Below are 24,804 nucleotides of genomic sequence, written 5' to 3'. Positions count from 1 at the left end.
GTTCAAAGAATGAATTCAGAAAGCACATACTCATCTCCCTGACACACATACCCACTGTCCAAGAACACCTGGATTTTATTCTATTTGAAATGTCAAAACCATGAGATTGAATATCTAAAAACAAAAATGATCTCAGTATATTTGTTCCTGATAAATTGTGTATGTATGTGTATGTGTTGTGTCAGGTTTCAACAGTGGTGTTTTACTCAAATAACTTTCATTAAAATAAATGACAAATTTTTCATATTCCCGTTTTAATAAAATTCACAGTTCATAGTAATACAAATAAATACAACAAATTCTTAATACAGGCTTTTAAATATTAAATAAGAATTACAAAATTGAACACAAATATCTGCCAAACATATCACTGAAATCATGTACAATAAAGTTATTATTTTTCACTGGTACTGAAATACAATTTGGATAATTAAATGTTTGTTATGCAATGTTAACCATACAAAAATAATATTTCTAGCAAAAATACAATAAAGTTTTAAATATTCTATTTACAATATATGATTTAAAATCTATTTCTTAAAAAAATAATATGAATTTTTGTTTACACAAAGGTAAGCCAAGAAAGCCTCCATCCTCCTGCAGGACACCACTCATCAGTTACTCCTGGAAAGTTACTTTATGCAGGATCATGTGGAACTAAGCATTAAATATGATTCCAGGTACTTTTTCTTCAAATTAGATTTGCATCTTATGAAATACCTGAAGTGAAAAAGAGAATAAAAATATTAACAACATGGGTTTCAATCCACGTAAAATATTTTAATACTTTAATAGTTACATTTTATATTATCTTTTTTAATATAAACCTGAGAAAGCAGTCTTGTGTGCTGACAGAAAGTAGGAAGGAAATGTTGATCTTCCTAGTGACAGCAAACAAATAACTCAGAAGATGTTCCTAAAACATATCAAACTGGAATACTGTAATTATAATTGCTTGATAAATAATCTGAAACAGGGCTGGAGAGATGGTTCATCAGCTGAAAGTACTGGCTGCTCAACTAGGGAATCCGGTTCTAGTCTCAGCACCCACATGGCAGCTCACAACTCCAGTGCCAGGCGTACACAAGGACAAAAAACCCATACACATAAAATAAAGGTAAATAAAACCTCAAATATATAATAATTTGAAATAGACACTTACACAGAATATTACACAAGAAATTGCTGAACCTCAAAACTGTTTTAGTCATGATTTAAACCCTTCAATTTAAAAAATCTCCAGGCAAATATAATTTGAATACAATATTATATTACCTTTATATTTGGGTGGTGTTTGGTATTAAATTCAGGAACTCACACACACACACACACAAATACAGGCTCTACCATTAAACTACATCCCATGTCCCATGTTTTAAATATTCATACAATGTTGGAGGAGGAACAAATCCAATTATTTTTTTAATCTAAGAACTTCATATAAATTTTCATGCTCATAAATATATTAAGAACCAAAAAGGGAAGAGTGTGTGTGTGTGTGTGTGTGTGTGTGTGTGTTCATGTAGGTACTTTTCAATAGCTAGGTGGATTTTCTTTCTCTTTTTTTGATAGATTTTCCTATGTATTTATGTTTTGAAAATTCAAAAGGGCTGGGACAACTTGTATGTAGCTAACTCGTGTAACTACCACTGAATACTGAGTTAACACATTTTCTTCCTCTAATGCAAAGGAAAAACTTAAATGTGGTGCCTGTGACTATTCAGACTTCACAGTGCCTATTTTTTCTAATTTTTAATTGCTGCTTTAAAATAATAATAATAATAATAACAACAATGACACAAGACAGTTTCAAATGAGTCACCACACACAATTTGGTTACTTTGCATGCTAGCACTTTAGTATTAAAAGTGGAATTATATACTTTATTATCTTCAACACTGGGAAGTCTCCACACTTGTCATATGTCTGCGAGGTGTGCAAACATCTGAGATAGACTGAGTTAAACTGACCAATGAAAGACACTTGGGATATTTTTAAACTGCTGGTGCTCATAACTCTCATTCCCCACCTTTTTGACTTGAAGCACCACGTTCCTTATAGGGAATTGTCCGTGGTACTGAATGCTTACACTAAAATATTGACTTTGTACCAGGCTGCGAAAGAACTTAAAACAGAATCAATCTCATGTAGCAAAGACGTGAGTATCTTTCAGTATGTTTCATGTAAAGTCTACATTTTAAACCAGAATTATACTTTATATTGAGTTGCTATTGTTGTACACATAAATATTTTCTTTCTTTGGGCTCTAGAATACAACTTTTATCATTGATCCAGAACACAATACAGGCAGCATTTCACTTTACCAGGCAATGGGCTAAGCTAAAGTGCATGATAATTTTATCACTTCATCTTCCATGTATGTCTAATTGGGATTTTTTTCTTTGTTCTTGAAACTGGCTTTCATTATATTGACCAGGGTGGCCTTGAACTCAATCTTGCCTCTGCTCCTCAGGTGCTTGGATTATAGCATGCACTGTTATGCCCGCCTAATTGTTCTCCTACTTTACCAATATCCTCTCTGTTTTTCAGGTGTACTACTGTGTTAAACTCAAGAAACAAGTCTCCAAAACACCAAAGGATCCAATTAAAAGGTGGGGTAAAAAGAGCTAAATAGAGAATTCTCAGTAGAGGAGGCTAAAATGGCCAAGAGACACTTAAGAAAGTGCTCAACATCCTTAGCCATCAGGGAAATGCAAATCAAAACAACTCTGAGATACCATCTTACTCCTGTCAGAATGGCTAGAATCAAAAACACCGAAGACAATTTATGCTGGAGAGGATGTGGTGAAAGGGGGACACTCCTCCATTGCTGGTGGGAGTGCCAACTGGTTCAGCCTCTTTGGAAATCAGTATGGAGATTCCTCAGGAAAATGGGAATTAATCTACCACTAGACCCAGCAATTCCACTCTTAGGCATATATCCAAATGAGGCAAGTTCATATAACAAGGGCATCTGCTCCACTATGTTCATAGCAGCATTATTTGTAATAGCCAGAACCTGGAAGCAACCTAGATGCCCCTCAACTGAAGAGTGGATAGAGAAAATGTGGTACTTTTACACAATGGAGTATTACTCAGCAGAAAAAAACAATGGAATCTTGAAATTTGCAGGGAAATGGATAGCACTGGAAGAAACCATCCTGAGTGAGGTAACCCAGTTGCAAAAAGACAAGCATGGTATGTACTCACTCATATATGGATTTTAGACATGGATCAGGATAGTGCCAGTCTGCACTTCCACCGATAGAGAGTCTGGGAAACAGGAAAGAACCTAAAAGATATGCATATATGCATAGTACCCAAGAGAAGAGGATTGAGACAAGATCCTCTGAATGGATGGGGAACACGGCGAGGGGTGGGGGGGAGTGGGACCTGGGAAGAAGAGAGGGGGTGAAGAGGAGGAGAGTTGGTCATGGGGGAACAGGAAGTTGAGGGGGTGGGGGTAGAATAGGGGGAAGAGGGAATCATAGGATCGAATACAGATCAGGTACCAGAGTGACCTCGAGTGATCTAAAGGGATAACACCAATTGGCAAGCTAAGCAATAGTGGAGAGACCACCTCGAATGCCCATTCTTGATAATGAACTTGATGTCTATAACCATCCGGGAGCCTTCATCTGATGGAAGCAGAGGCAAACACACAATTAATCACTGAACTGAACCCAAGGAACCCAGTGACAGAGAGAGAGGGAGTGATGAGCAAATTGGCAAAGAATGGGCTGGCAAAACCAGCAGAGACAGCTGATCTGAACAGGGGAGAGCTCTTGGACCCCAGACCAACAGTGGGGAGGCCAGCATGGGACTGATCTGGACCCCCCAAATGTGAGTGTCAGCGAGAAGGCCTGGGCAACCTATGGGGCCCTGAGCTGTGGATCAGTGTCTATCCCTGGTATACAAACAGTCTTCATGTGCCTATAGCACAAAGAGGGATGCTCTCTCAGCCTGGACTCTTAGGGGAGTGCCTGGACCCTACCCAGAGTAAAATGACAGACTCTAGATATCCCCTATGTGGAAGGATTTGGCAATAGGGTGGGAGGGTGGGGGGGAAAGGGGAGTGCGGGAGAAGGGGAGGGAGAGGGAACTGGGATTGACATGTAAAACAAGCTCTTTAGAATTAAAATAAAAAATGTAAAAAAACCAACTTTTTCTCTATTATATATCTGACAATTTATGATAGACCTGATAATGGTTGTTTGCCTGTGTGTACCTGTGGAATGTTTCTGTAAAACAATATAATGATACTGAAAACAGTTGAAGTCTTTTTAATCACCAAGGGTTTGTAAGGCTTTGAGAAAAGCTGCTTATCTTACTTGATGTAACAGCTTAGAGGACATTTTAAGTCAACTCATCAGAACAGCATATTTAAAATCAAGTTTGGAGCAGAGTAAAAAATCTATTAGTAAGTGCTGTTGCCATTGTGTTGTGCTAATGTTAGCTACTGGGCTTCTTGGACTCTTCAACTTTTTCTCTTTAATTCCTGTCAGAATGGCTAAAATCAAAAACACCAATGACAATTTATGCTGGAGAGGATGTGGTGAAAGGGGGACACTCCTCCATTGCTGGTGGGAGTGCCAACTGGTTCAGCCACTTTGGAAATCAGTATGGAGATTCCTCAGGAAAATGGGAATTAATCTACCACTAGACCCAGCAACTCCACTCTTAGGCATATATCCAAAAGATGCCCATTCATACAACAAAGATGTCTGTTCCACTATGTTCATAGAAGCTTTATTTGTAATAGCCAGAACTTGGAAGCAACCTAGATGTCCCTCAACCGAAGAGTGGATAGAGAAAATGTGGTACATTTACACAATGGAGTACTATTCAGCAGAAAAAAACAATGGAATCATGAGATTTGCAGGCAAATGGATGACACTAGAAGAAACCATCCTGAGTGAGGTAACCCAGTCACAAAAAGAGAAACATGGCATGTACTCTCTCATATATGGATTTTAAACATAGATCTGGGGAGTGCCAGCCTACAATCCTATGGACAGAGAGTCTGGGAAACAGAAACTTCATTTAGTGGCTGATCAAAAAAAGAGGCAGACTCCCTCGGTTAAGTACTGAGCTGAACTCAAGAAAGCCAGTAACAGAGAGGGAGGACTGATGATCAAAGGGATTAAGACTGGGCTGGTTTAACCCCCAGAAACAGCTGACCAGACAAAGGTTAACTCTTGAATCCCAGGCATCAGCCTGGGAATCCAGCATGGGACTGATCAAGACCCCCTGAATGTGGGTGTCAGTGAGGAGGCCTAGGTAATCTATTGAGCCTTGGGCAGCAGATCAGTACCCATCCCAAGTATACACACGGACTTTGGACTTCCATCGAACATTGTGAGGTGCACTCTCACCCTGAACTCTTGGGGAAGGGTCTAGGCCCTGCCCTATATGAAATGACAGATTTTTGACACCCCCTTGGAGGGCCTCACCCTCCCTGGGGGAATGAGGGGATAACGGGGGGGGGGGGCTGGGAGGAGGGCACAGGAGGAGGGGAGGGAAAGGGAGAGGGACCTGGAACTGACTTGTGAAGCAACCTTGTTATCTAAATTTAAACTGGAAAATAAAAGAAAAAAAAGAAAAAATATTTTTGTTTAAGTTCTGAGTTTTTGAGACAGGGTCTCACTAATAAAGTAATGAAGTCACCTTCAGACTCCCCTGAATTTAGTTTCTTGAGTGCCAGAATTTGGAATCTGGGATTGTAACCCTGCATTTGATCCCCACCACCATGGGGAAGAGGGGGTGTGAGTGGAAGGAAAGGCAATGGAGAACAAAAATACTCTTAGGAAAAAAAAATAAATAAAAATACTCACAGGGTTAGTTTCCTAGGTCTGGGAGCACAGTGGACTCACAGCTAATCTCATCAGCAATCTAGCACACCTTTTATAATCTAGAAAAGGCATTTCAAGATAATAATACATATAGTTAATTGATATGAATGAGAAAGAAATAATATTATTATCATTGATTCATGTAACCACCATGGTTTTAAAAGCCCCTAACATATTAGGTGCTTAACATGGGTTTTGCTCTTTTGTTCTTCTGAAAAGATATGGAAATCTGATGCCTTCATGTTAGAGAGGAGACACACCTTTAAATGTAACTTATCTCATAGCAGCTAATCTGAAAACTGCCTCTTCTCCACCAAACTTGGCTGTCATCCAGTGTCTTTGCCTTGAATCTCTTGCTGACAAATTGAGTTGTTTTTGTTGTTGTTTCTGTTTTTGTCAATGTGATGCAGATTAAAGTCAACTGGGAAGAGGAAACCTTAGTTGATGAATAGCCTCCTGTAGGTAAATCTGTGGGATATTTTCTTTATTCATGATTGATCTGGGAGGTCCCAGACCACTGGGGGTAGTGTCAACCCTGGGAAGTTGGTTCTGAAGTGTAGAAGAAAGCAAAAGCCATGGAGAGCAAATCAGTAAGCAGCTTTCCTCCATGGTATTTGCTTCAGTCCTGGCCTTGAGGTTCCTGCCTTGAGTTCCTGTTGGCTTCCATCAGTGATGGAGTGTGATGTGGAAGTATAAGCTGAAATAAATCCCTACTCACATCACTCTTGGTCAGCATTCTGTCACATCAACAGAGAAGCAAGCTAGAATGAATCTAATGTGCTTAATTTTCTCTAGTCATTAAATATAAGGTTTTGAGGTGTTTCTTTTTTTGAAAAAAATAAAACATAAAAATCTGACTCAACATCCTAAGTAAAGTAAAATACTCTGCAAGACCATCTAGATGCCAAGAAACGAAGTGGTCAGTATCACCTTAAAAGGAAATTTTAGACTTAGAAAGGAATTTGAAACAGGTGACTCGGCTACCATACATCATTGTATTTTGAATGATAGCCCATTAGTGCTATGCTTGGAATTATTATTAACTCCATTAACTTAAGTATTCAAAAGGGCTCATTGCACAATAGGCTATCATCATTCAGGGAAACCCAGCACACACTGCACAAATGACATGATATAAAAAACATTTACTTCAAAATCACTTAGGAAGAGATGTCAACTTGCACTTCACAGTTAGCCCAATTTCTTTTTTTCATTCATATAAGAAATAATTTTATTTTTACCAAGGAATTTGAATAACGATAAAAGGTTTCCATCCTGACAAACTTTCTAGTCTTTAAGAGAACCTGGCTATTTTCAGATTTGGAAGTGTTCCCACCCAGAATGTGGCCTCTCGTTCCTTATAGTCTTAACAGACCACACAACCTTGAGTACTGAAAAGTTATAAATAGCAACCCATGCAATGTTTAGTCTATTGTGTCCCACCCAAAGACAGTTGAAGTTTGAAATTATATGCATTCATTGTTGGATCAGTTTTTTGTTTTTTCTAAATCTGTCCAGGCAACTTACAAGCTGGCATGGAGCAATCCCGGGTATTGTGATAAAGTCGATGGAAGTGTTTGCTACATTCAGCTGAAAACGTGACAGGCCCTAGAGAAAGGGAAAGAATGCTTATTATAAACATGGGCTTGTTTCCCAAACATGTTTCTAGCACTCTATGGATGGAGACAGTGTAACTGTAGATTCCATCCTCCCTTCCCTTTAAAGAACTGGCCTGAGGATTCCTTCCTTTACCCAGACTCTGTGGGAGGCACTGAACTTTGATCTAAATTCACTCCACATTCTCAGTATCTCACATCATGGAACCTTCTGACTAGTAGAGCTCTGGAGGAACTGAAAGGGGGCACTCCAGACAGAAGGGAACCTCAGGGAGCAAACCAAGAGGGAGTGGCTTTTTTCTACTCAATGGGAAGTAATGTTTCTAGTGACAACATTTGTTTTTAGTTGAAGCAAGGTGTGCTCATTAGTGTAAGGAACTACTGTGAAGGGAATAGGGCCTTGAAACTGCAACAAAACTTTCCTCCTTCCATCTGGTGCACAGGCAGCTCCCCAACACTCCGGGCTGCCTTCCTTATCTGCAGGTGTCTCTGTATGATACACAGAAACACCTTTTGAAAGTTAACAGCTGGGTGTGGCTGTATTGGACTATAATTCCAGTACTTGGGATAAGAAGGCAGACCTTGAGGTTTCAACCCTGCACAAAGAACTGTAAGGCAACTGAGAAAAGCTGGGAATAGGAAATGTGGCCTTCCCCAGAAAAGAGAACGCCACTGGTTGTTCAATGTCAAAATGATTAGTCCCTAAAACATGCATACAAGTAACATTACATGGACTCAATAAGTTATATTTAAGAATGTACATGTATTCCAAAACAATACAGAGAAACCCTGTCTCGAAAACAAACAAACGAACAAAAAAAAGAATGTACTTGTATATACACATATGCATGCAATACCACTTAATGAAAAATGGGGCAATTGGTTTGAAGGAGAGTGAGTAGAGGTATATGAGAGGGTTTGGAGGGAGGATAGGAAAGGGAGAAGGGTTATAATTAAACTGCTATTTTAAAAAACAAACAAAACAAAACAAAGCACACAAGAGGTGTGTGTGTGTCTGTGTGTGTGCGTGTGTGACATATGCTTATCTGTCTTCTGTTTATAAAACCTCAATGCTGTAATGCTGTGCTGGCCATAGCACAGTCTAAATCTTTCAGTGGGCCCCTGAAGGTTGTTTGCCATCTGGCTTGTTCACACACCCTCCTAGCCCACTAGCTAAATGCATCCTCTTCCCAAGTTCACCCTTCATCCCCAGTTCACCCACACCATGGGCCTCTCTTCTCCCACAAGAGCCTTCAAGCCTTGCTGAATTGGTTCCACATGACCAGACTTTCCTACTTAAAAGCCAAACTCAGCATTTTCTCAGCAAGTCATACTTTTTATTTTTCTCTAAAATATATTTATGTCCTATTGCTTATCAAGTTCTAGTGTCCATTACAGATCATACAACTTACTAATAGTTGACTGAAAACCCAGCTGAATTCAGGCCTCTTCTATACATTAATCTCCATAGCTCCATTATCTATGGATGTATTCTATATAAACCTTTTTTTTGTAACTGAGTCACTGAAATAATGTATGCTTACCTGTGAAATGCTTTATGAATTTGTCTTTCAGGGTCAAGTCTCTTGGGAATATTTCTGAAAAGAAAAAAAAAGACTTCGTAATTTACAGGATGAATTTCCACTATTAAAACATAATTATAGCACTAAAGGCATAGATCCATGCAGTATATACAGCAGATCTCAAATCCCTGTGCTCAGGTCCTATCCATTCTCCAGGGCTCTGGAGCTCTAGCAGAACTTCTTGCTTTCTCTACCCCAGCACCCCAACCCTCTCCCAGGAAACCATACAGACCTCTCTGTATGAGCTACTGTTGAATATCTGATTTTCTGGCTTCCAGAGTTTCCCCTATCCCGTGTTCCCCAGCCTCAGTGAATAGCATCATTCTTTAACCTTTGTATAGCTGTGGTGATTTGAATGATAATGACCCCCATAGGACCACAAGGAGTAGCATTATTAGGAAATGTGACCTTAATGGAGTAAGTATGGTGTTGTTGAAGGAACTGCATCACTAGGGGGTGGGCTTTAAGTTCTCAGAAGTTCAAGCCAGGCCCAGGGGCTCACTTGTTCTTCCTTCTGCCTGCCAATGTCACCTACCTCTCCAGAATTATGTTTGCCTGAATTCCACCATGCTACCCACCATGGCAATGGGCTAAACCCCTGAACTATAAGCCACCTCCAATTAAATGTTTTCCTTCATAAGAGTTGTCACCGTCATGGTGTCTCATCACAGCAATAAAACCCAAACTAAGACAATAGCCCACCTCAACAAGTTATGCTTGACTGTTTTTTTCCTCTCCACTCTGTCAAACCATGAGTTAGTTTGCATACTCCACTTCAAAACATTCATCTGGGGTCTTGCATTTTTACCTTCTACTGATTCTGGCTGGCCCAGCTATCATACTTCTGTGAGTATGTTTAGAAAACAGCCTTCTAACCTGTCTTGTCCTTCCTGAAATGCTTTCTCCAAAAAAGCAGCCAGAGTAAGTGAGCTGAGACACTCTTGAGGTCTCATAAGACTGACCCACTTACAAGGCTTTTTCTTGGAATGAAATACAAATTAAAGATAAGGCTTCACTCAAGACTTCACTGATATTCATTAAAACATGCTGTCCAGAAAACACAGTGTATAATGCATTAGGAACACACACAATAAATGTAGTAGAGGAGAAAATAAACTCAATGGATACTTGAAACTGAAGGTTTGTTACCACTTGTATATTTACCTTTTCTTTTCTTTTTATTTTTTTCTTTTGGTTTTTCTAGATAGGGTTTCTATGTGTAGCTTTGGAGCCTACCCTGGCACTAGCTCTGTAGACCAGGCTGGCCTCGAACTCACAGAGATCCTCCTGCCTTTGCCTCCTGAATGCTCGGATTAAAGGCATGCGCCCCCAACGCCTGGCCACTTTTTCTTTTAAAAAATGATTTTTGCTTATATATTGTCTTAGGGTTTCTAGTACTATGAAGAGACACGATGACCACAGCAACTCTTACTAAGGTAAACACTTAATTGAAGTGGTTTACAGTTCAGAGGTTCAGTGCATTATCATTGTGGTGAGACATGGCAGCATGCAGGCAGACATGGTGCAGCAAAAGGAGCAGAGAGCTCTATATCTTTTATCTGCAGGCAACAGGGAGTGAACTGAGACACAGGGTGTGGCTTGAGCATATAGAAGACCTCAAAGTCCATCCCCACAGTGACACACTTCCTCCAACAAGGCCACACCTCCTAATGGTGTCTATGAGCTCATGGTGGTCAATTGCATTAAAACTACCTCACTTATTTTATCTGTGCTGGTGTATGTGATGTAGCGTGCATATGGAGGTCAAATGGCCACTTTCAAGGGTTTGGCTCTCTCTTTCCAGTTTGTGGGTTCCAGGTACTAATCTAGGTCATCAGGCTTGACAGCAAGCAGTCTTACTCACTAAGCCATCTCACTGACCCTGCCAATTGTACATTTAGACTTCTAATTTTTTCCTTACATACGGACTTATTTATAAACCACATAATATGAATGCAGCATGGAAGGCACATTTATCACCTATAGATGACAGAGTTCAAGGAGACTGAGAAATGCTGATGGAGTCTCAGGGAACATCCCAGGAGGGAGGGAGTGGATGAGACCCCTTCTTGTGTAATAGCTATGGTTGCCAGCAGTGTGTTAGTTCAGAGTCTAAGTGAGAGAAGGGAGAGAGAGCAAGAGTGCAGGGATCCAAACTTTGCTTCTATGTGACAACAGACACCTGCATTTTAGAAATAATTAAAAACCATTTGGGAGCTGGAGAGATGACTGAATCTGTAAGAGCACTTTCTGTGCAAACATTAAGACTGGGTTCAGATCTCCAGTTCTCATGTAAAAATCTAAGCATTGATGTTCAAACCTACAACCCCATCACTGTAGCAAGAGATGGGCAAGTCATGGGTACTCATGAGCTGACAGGCCATCCTAACCAAAAAAACTATGCTTCTGATTGAAACCCTATCTCAAGGAAATAAGGAAGAGAATGATAGAAGGAGATACTCAATGTCTTCCTCTGGATTATACATGTATACACAAGGATGCACACCTGTGGGGAAGCGGCCATTTCTCCAGTCCAAAACTGCTATATATTTAAACGTTTTATTATTTAACAGTTTTACAGGTACAGAAAAATTTCACTGTTCGGTATTCCTAAGCACTCTACACCATGTGTGAATACAGTACTTTCTTGCCACTAATGAACCTATAGATAAATACCGGATCACTCATTAAGGTCCATATATTCTGAATTTTCAGGTATGCTCACTTTTCACTCAGACTCTTTTTTCCATCCTAGGGTTTCATGTTAATTACAATGATCACGTCTTCTTGGGTTCTTCTAGCTCTGATGGTTTTTCCTTTTGCTGTTGTTACTATTTTGGACAGGACACTCAGCTGATCTGGAAATTGCTATGCAGACTAGGTTAGGCTTCTTCTTGTGATCTTTGTACTTCAGCCCCTGAGATCTTGGGTTGTTGATATCACAATCTGCTATTTTCCAGGATTTGAATGACTTCAATGGCTGTAAGTAGTCCTGGTAAAGAATTTAGCAGAACGTTCTTTTTTATTTGCATTTTTCTCATGATTGGACTGGAGTTATAGGTTTAAGGAATATCTCACAGGTAAGATATCATTTTGATCTGAGCAAGGGTACATGTAGTCATCATAATTATGGCTGCTGATGTTAACCTTGCTCATCTAGTATAGTTAATATTTGTCAGGCATGTCTCCATGATAGAGTTTACGCTTGCCCTTCTCTAGAATGGTATCACAGTATTATGTCTACATGTTGGGGAGATGGGTTCTTTCTTCCCTTGAGCATGCTTATATGAACAATTTAGAATCCTGCATGGAATATTTCTCCCTCGGTCAGTCACCTATTTGTTCCAATGTGAACCAGTAGATGTTTATTTTTATATTGGGTTATAATCTATATGATTTCCTTTATTCTGTTGCTGAAATGAAACAGATCCAATTTGGGCCATTTTTGTTTTTAACACATTTGACATGGTAAGAGTTTTGTCATTGTTACTGTTTTGTATATACTACTTTCTACTTTCTGGCTCTCTTCAAGTCTTTCCAAGTCTTGTGGTACAACAAACATATGAGGACAAAATTCTAAATCCTAGTGCACATAGACCAGACTATTTTAAAAATGCACAATGATGTTTAAATATAAATTTTCTTGTTTTTAAATTACAGGATAATTCATGTATAATTTAAACTTTCACCATTTAATTAGAAGGCTAATTTCATGAAAATGAGTTTTTTAAGTTACTAATTTAACAGTTAGACCCCTCCCTCTTGATTAAAAATTATCATCTCTACAGACTCTTAAAAATAGTGTTTTATAAAAATGTTAAACACTTCAAACCAACAGGAATTACAAATAACTGACAATATAAAGCTGTGCATCAGAAACCGCAGAAACAGGCCAGATACGGTGGCATGCTCCTTTAATCCCAGTGTTCATGAGGCAGAGGCAGGTGGATCTCTGTGAATTCAAGGCTACCCAAAGCTACATAGTGGGTTCCAAGACAGCCAGAGCTACATAGTGAGATCCTGTCTCAAAAAATGAGGAAGGGGTGGGGAGGAGTAGGAAAGAAAGGGAGGAAGGAAGGAATGAAGGAAGGGAGGGAGGGAGGGCAGGGTAGGACAAGGCACTGCAGGGCAACCACATAACCCAGTGCTGAGGGTGCTCTTATTAGACCTAGTAGTTAGAAGCCTTAGCAACAGACTTAGCCACAGGAAACCAGAAAAGGCTACTGATCCAGTAGGAAATAACATGCCCACTCTAGAACCACCGTGTGGCTTGAATGAAAATGGTCCCCATGGGATTATATAGTTGAATGTTTGATCCTTAGTTGATGGAACTGCTTGGGAAGGGTTAGAAGGTGTGGCATTGTGAGGGGAGGTCTGTCACTAGGGGTCTGTTTTGAGGTTTTGAAAGTCCACAGCACGCATAGCTCCCCACATGCCAGCCTTGTACTTGTGGATCAGATTGTAAGCTCTCAGGCACTATCTCAGCATCATGCCTACAATCCTGCTGCTGTGCTCCCCACCATGATGGTCATGTGCTCACCCTCTGAAACCATAAACCCCGATTAGATGCTTTCTTTTATAAGTTGCCTTGGTCATGGTGTTTTGTTACAACAATTAAAAAGGAACTAAGACAACCACAATGTCGAAGAAGCAAAGGTTTGAGTTTACTGGGGCCAGAAATAAAGAATGGAAAGTAAGTGTGAAGGTTCCTGAGACAAAAGGTCAGGTATAAGGTCCTTGGGTTGAAGACACAAAGCACATGACTATGTGATTGGAGAGTAAGGGAGAAAAGAGAAAAGGAGATGTCCATGGAGACAATGGGTGAAACTGGAGACACACATCTGGCTTCATGCAGGTGCTGTGAGAAGGCTTGTCAGAAGAGCAAGTGGGAACAGGCATCAAATTAGGGGTTCACTTAATGATGGCAGGGAGGGTCAAAAGGACCAAAACTTCCTGGAGGTCAAGGGAGATGGAGACCGACTGCCCACCAGGAGTGAGGCCATGCCCACTCCGTGAAGCAGTATGCCAACCTCACATCCAGGCACAGGAGGGGGAAGGATAGACTTGTGGGGTAATCTTTTTGTACACTGTTAAGATGTGTCTCTGCCAAGGCAACTTCTTGTTGGTTTAATAAAGAGCTAAATGACCAATTTTTGTAGGAGAGGAAGGACTTCTGGGGAGAGAGAACTTGGGTGGAGAATCTGAGAGGTAGAGTTTTGCCAGCGAGATGCGGAGCCAGTCGGGTGTACAGTATGGAGGAGAGATAATGAGGCGCATGACAACACAGATTAATATAAATGGGTTAAGCTATAAGAGCTCTTTGGAAACAAGCCTAAGCTAAGGCTGAACTTCCATAGTTAACAAGAAGGCTCTGCGTCATTATTTGGGACCTGGTGATGCAAAGACAGTCTGCTGCATAGAGTCGTAAGTGAAAGTGGCAAAGAAGACCAGAGTTTGTCCTGTGAAGGGTTTAAACATTGTTTTCTTTACTAGATTTCCTTTTAAAAAAACAATTACAATTTAGATGAGTATAGAGCTAGTCACATTTGTCTGCAACATGCTAAGTATATTTTGTGGCATAAAGATACATCCTTTGGAAGTTTACACACCCATACACACACTCACCTCTATTTTTTATGTAAGTGGCTTAGATAATCAAACACAATGGCTATACCATCTAAAATAAGATAAACTACAAGACTCATATTTAATCATCTTTATTTATAAATCACCATCCTAATAATTATAATTCCATTACCTTGGTCATGGCCAAGAGTATAACCATCCGTGACTGTAGTCACTCACTGAAAATGGAAGAGGAGTCAAAACTACTTCTGAGAAGAGGCCAAATGCTGTCAGGTTTCCAGCTGTGATTCTGAAGGCTCCAGTTCCAATTCCCTTGGAGGTGGGATCCACCCTGAAGGGAATTCAGATTGGGAGGAAGAGGCCTGCCTGAGGAGGGCAGGAGGAACCCTCACAGTGAGCAGATTCCATTGCACACCGAGGTGGTTCACAGAAATCCTTGGTAGGAAGCCATCTATAGAAGCTTCCTACATGTTTCCTAGGGGAGACTGAGGGCAAGGAGGACCCCATCTCACGAAAAGGATCCTTGGAAACCGTAGGTCAGAGATGGGATGAAGAGCTGAGTTGGCAGAATAAGGCCAGGACCAGATGCTTTGATTCAGCAGGGAGAGGGCACATTGGGCACATGTGACTACCTAGATCACCATTGTTGTCACTGCTGCCTGCTGACTCCTGCTCTGGAGACAGTGGCCCATGACTTTATCCCCCCGCCGGGGGGGAAGGGGGAGGGCTAGGAAAGCTACCAGAATTAGACTAAAGTGTGCCGTGTTTCATAGAGTGGAGTTGGAATGGGGTGTGATTGGTGTGGTTGAGGCTTCATCATCTGGCTGTGTTCCTGTGGAGCCAATGGGGGTGCAGTGTCAGGCGCTGTCTGGGGATGAGGATGGGCTTCCCCAGGGCAGGTGGGGCCTCCTTGGTTGCTAATCAGGTGGAGCTGAACCCTTGCTGCTTCTCCACCTCTTCCTCCGTTCCCCAGGAAAGCTGGAGGGAGCCTCCACAGGGCAGGACTGCAGGCAGGGTGAGCGGAAGTCACCCTGACACACACTGCATTTAAAACATCAAGTGCATAAAGATGTTTCCTAAAACTTCAAATGTAAAGACCATTTCAGCCAATTTTTGTCTGTTGTGAGAATTTCTTGTCTTACAACAGTGGCAGTGTATCTTTTCCTCTTCTTGATGCCCTTGAAAGGAAGAAACGGCTCTCTCCAATTCCTCAAGACCATGGCTTCACCCTCTGTGGCTCTCCAGCTCTTCGGCTGCTTGGTGCTCTGTTATACATTTTAAAGTTTCTCTTTTTATCTGGAAATTTCCTCTCTTTATTTGCTGTGGGATTTTTTTTGGAGTCTGTAAACACTTCAGCCTCTACTTTATTTCTGGTGAGGCCTCTGACCCTCACTGTCTCTGTACATTTCTGTTGCGAAGATGCCTCTTTAGTCTGAAAGGTTTTACTGTTCTCAGTAAGATACTGGTTCGTTCTAGGTCCTTCAGATACCTGTATGAAACTTGCCCTTTATCCTCCTTCTGGAGATTTTTAAGAAACGTCTAACTCAGTTGCCTGACTCTCTTCTGTGTTCCTTTTGGCATTGAATTGAGCACAATTTTGTGACTCGCTACACATTTGATTCTAGTTTGTTGTCATCGGTCACACCTTCTTCAAATATGGTGGCCTAGAGGTTGCTTTCTTTATTGTGACAGCTTTTCTGCACATTGTTTGGACTCTGAGTGTGTTTTGTCTCTATTCAGATCACCTGTTCTTCCCACATTTCAGCTTTTTGTAGAAGCCTTTTCTGGCTTTCTTGAAGTTGGTAATTCCCATTACCAGTCCTATCCAGTGATCCATTTAGGTCATTCTTCATTTATTTAAACTACCCTGAACATCAGCTGCTTATGATCTGAGCTTCAGCGTGTCTACTAGTGACAGTATCCTTTTAAAATGTAGACCGTCAATCCATTCTGTGCAGAATTTTCAGACATCTTTTAGTTTTTTCTCTAGAAATTATATTTCAGTGTGGATTCCTCTTTCTAGATTCTCTCCATTTGTCTCCAACTTTCTGCTTCTATTGACTCCTTCCTGATGCCTCTAGGCCTTCTTGTCCTTTTCAAGCAGTCCTAATTTTCTCAAGTAGTTCATATTTTTCTTCATGCTTTCTTCGCTGAGTCCTGAAAGCTGTAGAACAAGCATTGTTCTCCTTCCACATGAAGCAGCATATTAATTGGTGGAAAGCCTTTCCATAAAACCAAGAGAGCAGTAAACAATAGCAACACAAAGGATCAATTCCTGTGAGAAATGTTAGGGACTATAGTCTGGTCTTCACACAACAGTACCATAACCTGCACAATTCCCCTAAGACGAGCACCAGCAGGGTTCTGGGACAACCCTGGACTCCTGTATGGTACCAGGCAGCAACATAGGCTGCCTGGACTGCCCGTGCCAGCCAGGACACAACAGAGAGCACAGAACACCCAGCATCACCTTCAGAACTGAACACTGACTGGGTGATGGCGGGGCAGGCTCTCTCTGTCTGTGAAAACTAGGATTAGGGATGCACATTACTGCACCTGGCTGTACATGGGTTCTGAGGATTTGAGCAGGCTGCCTCCTCATGATTGCTGCCACTGGACCATCTCTCTAATGGTCACTGCTATAATTTTCCATCTAATACATTCTTTTTAAATTTTCATTTATTTATTGTATATGCGTGGGTGTTTTCCCCCATGTGTATTTGTATTCTATATATATGCAGTACCCTTAGATACCAGAAGAGGGCATTGGATCACCTGAAACTAGAATTGTAGACAATTGTGAATCACCCTGAGGGTGCTGGAATTTAATCCTGTGTCCTCTCCATTGAGCTACCTCTCCAGTCCCCATGTAATACTTTCAAACCTTGGTTAGCCATAGGCACCTATACACTTCAAAAGTGACACTAAGTATAAGGCCAGGTCCACTGTACTTCACATCCACAGTGCTGCATGTTGCCAGAGACAGGAAGGAAACATCACCTGCCTCTCTGCCTCCTGACAGAAATCCTCAAAATCTGCGCCTAACATTCGAGAGTTTACTTACAACCATAAGAATGAAAAGCAAAGAAGAATAAGTATGATTAAAATGGAATTTTAGGGCTAGCAAGATAGCTTAGTATGTAAAGTTGCTTGCTGCCAAGCACGGTGACTGATGAGTTCAATCCCTGGGACCCACGTGATAGAACTGACTCCCACAAGTTGTTCCCTGACCTCCACATGTGTACCCCAGAGAATGCATATACATACACATAAATGCACACATAAATAAATATAATAAAAAGTTTAAAGGAATTTGAAATATGTAGCTTCCCTGGGTGATCTCTGATTAAAAGGTAATGTTCTATGGAAAGGAAGCAACATGACTTTCTCTGCTTTCCAGTGAGGTAAGTGGATCCTTCAATCAGATAACGTTACTGTGAATGGGGAGAAATCCATTCATGTAAGTGAGCTCTGGCTGCTCATAATGAGTGCTTATGCTTGGAGCATCTGGCTACTGAGCCCAACAGACAGCAGACATCTGGTTATAGCACCTGCCAAATATGAAAGTGGAGCGAAATCATATGTATCCTTTCCACCTTGACCTCTGGCCACACTAACAGTTTTAGTGAAACAAATAACTCTAAGCAACTCCACAAACAAAATATTACCATGTGTTAAAACCAAAGGAAAGGGACATGCTTGCTTGACTATGGTAATCATTTCCCTCTGTAGATGTATAGTAAACATCAGGCTATGAACCTTCGTTATGTCTAATAAAAATGTTTTAGGAAAGAATTCCCATAACTAGGCATATGCCAGTAATCCTGGCACTCAGGAGGCTGAGGCAGAAATATTGGAGCTTACAGTCAGTTTGGGCTACATAGCAAGACTGTCTTTGAAACACAAACAACTATACCTTCTATGTTGATAATATGCAAAGTAGCAAAAAAAACCCAATTTCATTGTTAGTAACCAGGTATTAAAGTATGAGTGTCTAAATGGGCAGAAGGAATCCTTATGGATTTACAATAAAGAAAAATTGCCTTGTACAAATAGAATTCCACTATTAAGAAAATGCCAGCATTATCCAAATGTATCTAGGGTTGTCTGAGATTTTTTATAAAGGTAACTATGGGACATATTTAAGCTATTTTTGAACAGAGAGAGATATCATAAAGGAAGAGAAATATGATGCTAGGAAATATATACTGTCTTTTAGATCTGCTTCCTGAAGTTCAGTCCTAGGAATCTCCAAGATGACCCTGTCTTTGCATGCTAGAAGCCTTTAGAGTGCTTCAGAATGGGAAATGGTCACCAAAAACAACATGGCAACATAGAGGGCTGGTCCCAGGCGAGTGAGAAGAGCTGAAAGTTCAGTGAACATCAATGTTCAGTGAGTCATTCATTCCTATCTATTAATAAAACTGCCACCAAACCTGCAAGATGGTGGGTCTCAGAGCTTCCAGGTAGCTGTGTACACGGAAAGCAGAGAAGGGTAACTACCATCAGAGGGCATGGAGGTGAGTGGTTTCCCCACTCTTCATCTCATTAACCTTTTATTAGAAACAAACAAAGGCAGGAACAGTTTTCCCTAACATCTGCTAATTGCTCTAGCAAATTAAACTGTTTAGAACCCAGTTTGTAGCTGGTTGTTAGGAATATCAGACTGGAGTTAGCACTTATTCAGAGCGCTTGAAGTGAAGCTGGGAGGTCATCACATCTCAGATAGGTGCAAGCCTGAGCCTTAGAACCAGGCTGCAGACATTGTGCCTTCCAACCCCCAACCAACACAGAATGTCATATCACACACACACACACACACACACACACACACACACACACACACACACACACACGGGCCAAGCCAGTTTCCTGAAACAGTTAATCCCTGCCTTTGTACTGCAGCTCCTTTCTCCTAGACCAGTTACTTTCTTATATGGCAGCTTCTGCCAGCTCAAGCCATAATGCCTTACAAATGACCCATTTGGAGTTAAGTAAATACAATATTTTGTAAAACCTTGGAGCACATTTTCAAGATGTCTTGATTTTGTATTTTCACACACTGCAATCCAAATTAGGTGCAAATGAATTTAATTTTCTCTGTGAGTAGGTTGACTCTGCTCACATTCAACAGTCAGAACACCAGATTCGGAGACTAGGTGTGAAGTGGGATCACTCTTGGAGTTGAACCCTATCTCTACATGGAGAGCATCAGGATTGAGCCAGATTCAAGGACACCAGCTGGTGTCCACTGCAGAATGAATTATGCTGCTTTGGGGGAGAAAACCAATGCCTTTTAATGTCACAGAAGTCTTCCATTTTGGTTGCTGGGCAGAAGGGTATGGAAAGGCAGTTGTTTTTACCACAGAATCCAAAAGTGCAAACAGAATTCTATCAGACAAAGATAAGAGAAGCTCGTTGGTGGACACACTAAACGGCAGAGGTGGGATAGTGGTAGCATCTGTACAGAGCCTGAGACTTCCACAGCCATGGAGAGAGAATGTCACAAAGGATGGGGTTGTCCAGGAGAGGGAGCAGACTCCTTCACTCTTCTTAAATGTCTCAGTGAAATGTCCATCCATCTTCCTAGAGCCTCTTTTCCCTTTCTGTCTGCCTGCAGGAGACCCGTCTGATTCCTGGTCCCTTGTTGCCTTTGAGAGGATTTAGGACTTCTTGGGGGAAGTCCGAGAAACCAGTACAGATTTATTACTGGGGAGGGGCCAAATCCCACACTACTTAATAAAAAACGTCATTTGCAATTGTTTAGAATGACCTCCCCAATGGGATCTTCAGTGTCAGAATGGCCTCACATTTAAACAACCCCTATAAGACTCCAGCTTGACAAATTCTATAGAAATAATGGAAGTGTATATAAGTCATAAAGGGGTATAATAAAGTCCAAACTTCCCTGTGTTCTTCTTTTTCCCCATACTTCATGACTATTTCCTCTGTTCCCAAAATCTTCCAAATCTCCTTCCTATTCCATCACAGCCCATTTTCAGCTTTCTGAGGTTGTCCACATGTCTGTGCTTGAGAGCCTAGAACCCTTTTTCCTTGCAAAGTTTGGGGCAGGCTGCCATTATGTTCCTTCCTACTACTATGATGATGGACATAAGAACTGGTTTCAGAGGGCAGGAGGAAAGGCTATGGAAACACACACATTTAATTCTTACCCAAGTCACACAGAGGCAGGCTTGGGAGACAATCTGGAAGGTCACTGTAACACAAGGCCTTCGATCCAGGTGGTGAGAAAGACAATAAAATGAAACAACAGATTCTAGGCATTTGAGGCACTAGCTGAACTGAGCTGAAGAACGACAATGAAAAGCACTCATGATCAAAAGTTTATGAACGTGATCTCAAACATTGTTGAATGGCTAATCCATTCGTGGATGGCAGATCTAGTATGGGGAGGAAGAGAATACCACAGGTGGCTAATTAGCTGTGTTCTTGGGAGCCTAATAGCCCCTCCCCCTTGCTCATACAACAACAATTCTAGGGAGGAAATCCTGGCTGGAAACTCTTATCCCAGGCTTTGGATTTACTGTCTCTTCTGGCCAGGAATGGCCCTCCTACTTCCAGCCTTGCCTCTGACTTAGGGAAACTGGCCAACTTACTGAAAAGGAATGATATACAACTCCATGTTGTGATACTGTGAAATGCATAGTTGCCCTTACTGGTATAAATCATAAACCCCTTGAAATCTGGGAAATGATAGTGGGTAAGATTGGCTGAGGGCTGGCAGTTTCTGAATAGCTTCAGGGTGGGTCTGATGGGTTAGTTGATCACCACTGCCAAGTGATTCAATCTTATCTATATAATGAACCCTCCACAAAAACTCAAAAGCACTGAGTTCAGAGTTTCTGGATAGCTGAACATACAAATTCAAGGAGTTGGGGGTAGGGTGGGGTGGGATGTTTGCTCAAACATGCTCTTCCTCTATACCTCATCCCACACATCTCTTCAACAGTATCCTTTGTATTACCATTTATGAACCACTCCAGCAAATTAGTGCAAATCCAAGGAGAGTGTCAGAAACCTAAATCTTAGCTAGAGGTGCAGAAAACACAGGTACAACCACCAAGGGACTGCATTTGACACTGAAGACAGTTCTCAACTTGTGGGGTCTGAGGCCCATCTTCAGGGGATAGTAAATGCCAGTACTAAGGTAAATTAGAACCCCAGCTGGTGTTTAAGGCAGAACTGCTCCTGTGGTATGCAGGGGAATCTCCCACAGTGCAGTGCAGGGATGAGCTACGTAGTCATGGAACAGAAGGAGAAACTGGGTCTGAGTTAGATTTTTCTACTTCCAAGTACAGCAAGGATTCCAGAACTTAAGCCTGAAACCGTGGGGTTGGAGGGAGGAGAAGGAAGAAGGAAAAACGAGATGTGGAGCACAAGGACCATCTGCTACCCTCACGTGACAGCCTAGCAGGAGTTCCCGGGGAAGCTAAACCAGCCCTGGGCGTGGGCCTTTCTTTTACAGATTCACCTTCAAAAACCAAAGGGGCAATTCCAGGCTCCTTTACAGGGATGACAGTCCTTGGCCTCTAGGACCTGGGAGATGTTTCCTCCTGGATGAGTTATGACCCCTGATGCTTCTGTAAGAACATCCAGATAGGAACTTGTCTTCTCTGTACTAATGTCCTTATTTCTCCCTGATCCATGTCAAGAGTTCCATTCACAAACAGCCTCAAATGTAACCACCCACCCTTTCTTTCCCTGTGTAAACAAAATGCAGTAATCAAAATACTAGGCTGCATCAAACAGCTGTAGAAAGCAATGGATTTTGAGGGTAAGCCATAGCTCTTTTTTTCCCCAGCTACGTTATTTTTAAGTCTTCTCTGTCATTTGGGAAAGGGAGTACTTCGGGTTAAGCACAGAGCCTCACATATGCTAGGAAAATGTTCTTTGTACCACTGAGCTGCATCCCCCAACTCCCTCCACTGTCTCTAACTAGAGAAAACTTGTTAAACTAAAATAAAATAGGTGAAGTTCATGTGTTGCCATAAATGATATGGCAGTTAGAGATTTTCTCACAATCTTATTATATCCCAAAGTAACACTGGATCCTGAGGCAAATATTTTCATTAGCAGTAATTTTTAAGTCAAAGTGTATAACTGATGCCATCACATCCTGGAATCCTCTCTCCTGTGGTGACCCCCACACACCCTCTTCTGGAGGACTGTCAGATAAACAGGCTTGGGCTGGACCTACACATTAGCTTCCCATGCTTTCCCATCACTTCCCTCTGCAGCTTTCCGACCTGGCTCACTCAGTTCGTCCATGTGCACTCTTCTCCTGCCTCCCTGAAATGTGCAGTAAGCACAGACACACCCAGCCTCCTCCGGTCAGCTCGCTACATGGTGTGTAGCACAGTAAGGTAAGTTCTTAGTAGAAGCTGTGTAGTGACTAAGTATACACTTGCACCACCACAACTGTTAAGATAGGTATGGTTCATCTGTTATCTCTGCACTTGGGAGGCTGAAGCAGGAAGATTTCTAAAACTCTAGACCAGCCTGAACTATGGAGTGAGTTCCAAGTGACATGAGGTGTACAGTGAGACGAGAGAGAGAGAGAGAGAGAGAGAGAGAGAGAGAGAGAGAGAGAGAGCAGAATACCCCCATATTTTCTTAAGAGTGAAGCCTATACTACTTATGGTGGTATGTGTCTATGACTCTAAGACTGAACCAGGAGGATGGGGAGTTCAAGGCTACAAAGTGAGATTTTGCTTCAGAAAAAAAAAGGGAAAAATGAAATGGATGAGGGGAGAAGAAAGGAAAGAAGGAAGGAGGGAGGGAGCAAGGGAGGGAAGGAGAGGGAGAGAGGGAAGGAAGGAAGGAGGGAGGGAGGGACTGTAGTGAAGGAGAGATCTTGCATGCAGGGCATTCCAAGCTATCCCAATGCTGTGTCCTCTCAGTAAGTTCAGGACAGGCCAGGGAGACAGGCCCTTTGCTCTGCCTTTACCTCACTCTGCGACAACAGGCTTAAGCAGAGACAGCCAAGTGGCTTCTCTCTCCCTCACCACCTTGTTTCCTGCCCTCACCTTGCACACTCCCGAGCAGCCCTACACCCCCTGCTCCCCAGTCTCTCTCCCTTTCCTTCGCATTCACACATCTCAGTGTGGGTGTCTCATGGGCCTCCGTCCTGACTTTTCCTACCTTCTTCCTAGGCATCTTAGGAGCAGGAATGTCCAGAGTAGCCATGGGCCCTTCTCACTGACCCAGGAATAATGCAATCCAACACCAGCCATGGGAGCTTATTGAAATTTGCATGCCAGTTACCCATTCCCTGGGGCCAACTTGAAAGGGAAAAAAGGGACATTCCAGAATACACAGGTGACTAAGGATGACCATGGTAGTTAAACTCAAGAAGACCTAGAGCCAAGGTTTTGACATGCACAGGTTGTCCATCATACTAGCAGGTGAGGCTGCAACCCAGGTCTTTCCACTGCTGAGTCAATTTGTATCCAAAAGACCTCCCGCAGTTAGAAAGGAGCCCATAAAGCTGATTTCTTTACCAGCTGGGTTTTGTTGTTGAAGAGGCAAACACAGTACGCCTGTTACTTCCTTCCCAGAGAAGATTCCCAGGAATCTACAGGTGTCCACCCTCTGCTGTGCTGAATTCAGCCTTCCCAACAGGAACTTGCCCAACTGCAAGAGCTGTGAGACACAGGAAAGGGCAGGTCTGGAGGGCTGGAAGGGCTTACCTGAGCTCCCGGAGGCTCTGGGAGCTTGCCGAGTCCCTGTTACTGGGAGGAAAAGCTGTGGCTTGAGCTCAGCGGGACGCGCCGCCCTGCGTCCCCGAGGCCGACCCTGGGTCCCCGGCGGGGACAAAGCCAGCACCAACAGCAGAAGCGCGGGCAGCCGGGCGCTGGGCTTAGCGGGCCGCATGGCCTTGGCAGGCTGGGCGGCACTGGGACTTGGAGGCGCGGTGGCGAGATCTATGCGCTCCCGGGCACGGGGCGGGAACCGGAGGCGGGGCTGCACTGGGCACCCGAGAACCCGGGACAAGGGAGGGTCAGGGCACAGGACCCTAGGAAGCACAAGCCACCTCCCTGGGACTATTTCCTTGCACCCAGGGTTTAGGGGCAGAGATGGCGCCAAGGCGGGATCCTCACGCCCTAGATTGTGGGTCTCTGGGTCATGAATTCCACTGACCACAGG

The 24,804-nt window shown here is 42.3% G+C and overlaps 1 protein-coding gene across 1 annotated transcript; it reads right to left on the bottom strand.

The window, feature by feature from the left end:
* Positions 1–253: 253 nt before the first annotated feature.
* On the bottom strand, positions 254–24,531 carry Alkal1 (ALK and LTK ligand 1). The gene is made up of 5 exons (XM_005086492.3): positions 24,348–24,531; positions 9,013–9,066; positions 7,380–7,460; positions 5,835–5,911; positions 254–720 (listed from the first exon to the last, which is right to left on the bottom strand). Exons 1-4 carry the CDS (start codon positions 24,529–24,531, stop codon positions 5,847–5,849), a joined length of 384 nt encoding a protein of 127 aa, XP_005086549.1. The 3' UTR covers positions 254–720; positions 5,835–5,846.
* Between the last annotated feature and the right edge of the window lie 273 nt (positions 24,532–24,804).

This window comes from Mesocricetus auratus, unplaced genomic scaffold (genome assembly GCF_017639785.1).
Source record: "Mesocricetus auratus isolate SY011 unplaced genomic scaffold, BCM_Maur_2.0 Super-Scaffold_6730, whole genome shotgun sequence".
In the NCBI taxonomy this organism is placed as follows: Eukaryota; Metazoa; Chordata; class Mammalia; order Rodentia; family Cricetidae; genus Mesocricetus; species Mesocricetus auratus.
This window is presented reverse-complemented; position numbering and strand designations above follow the sequence as displayed.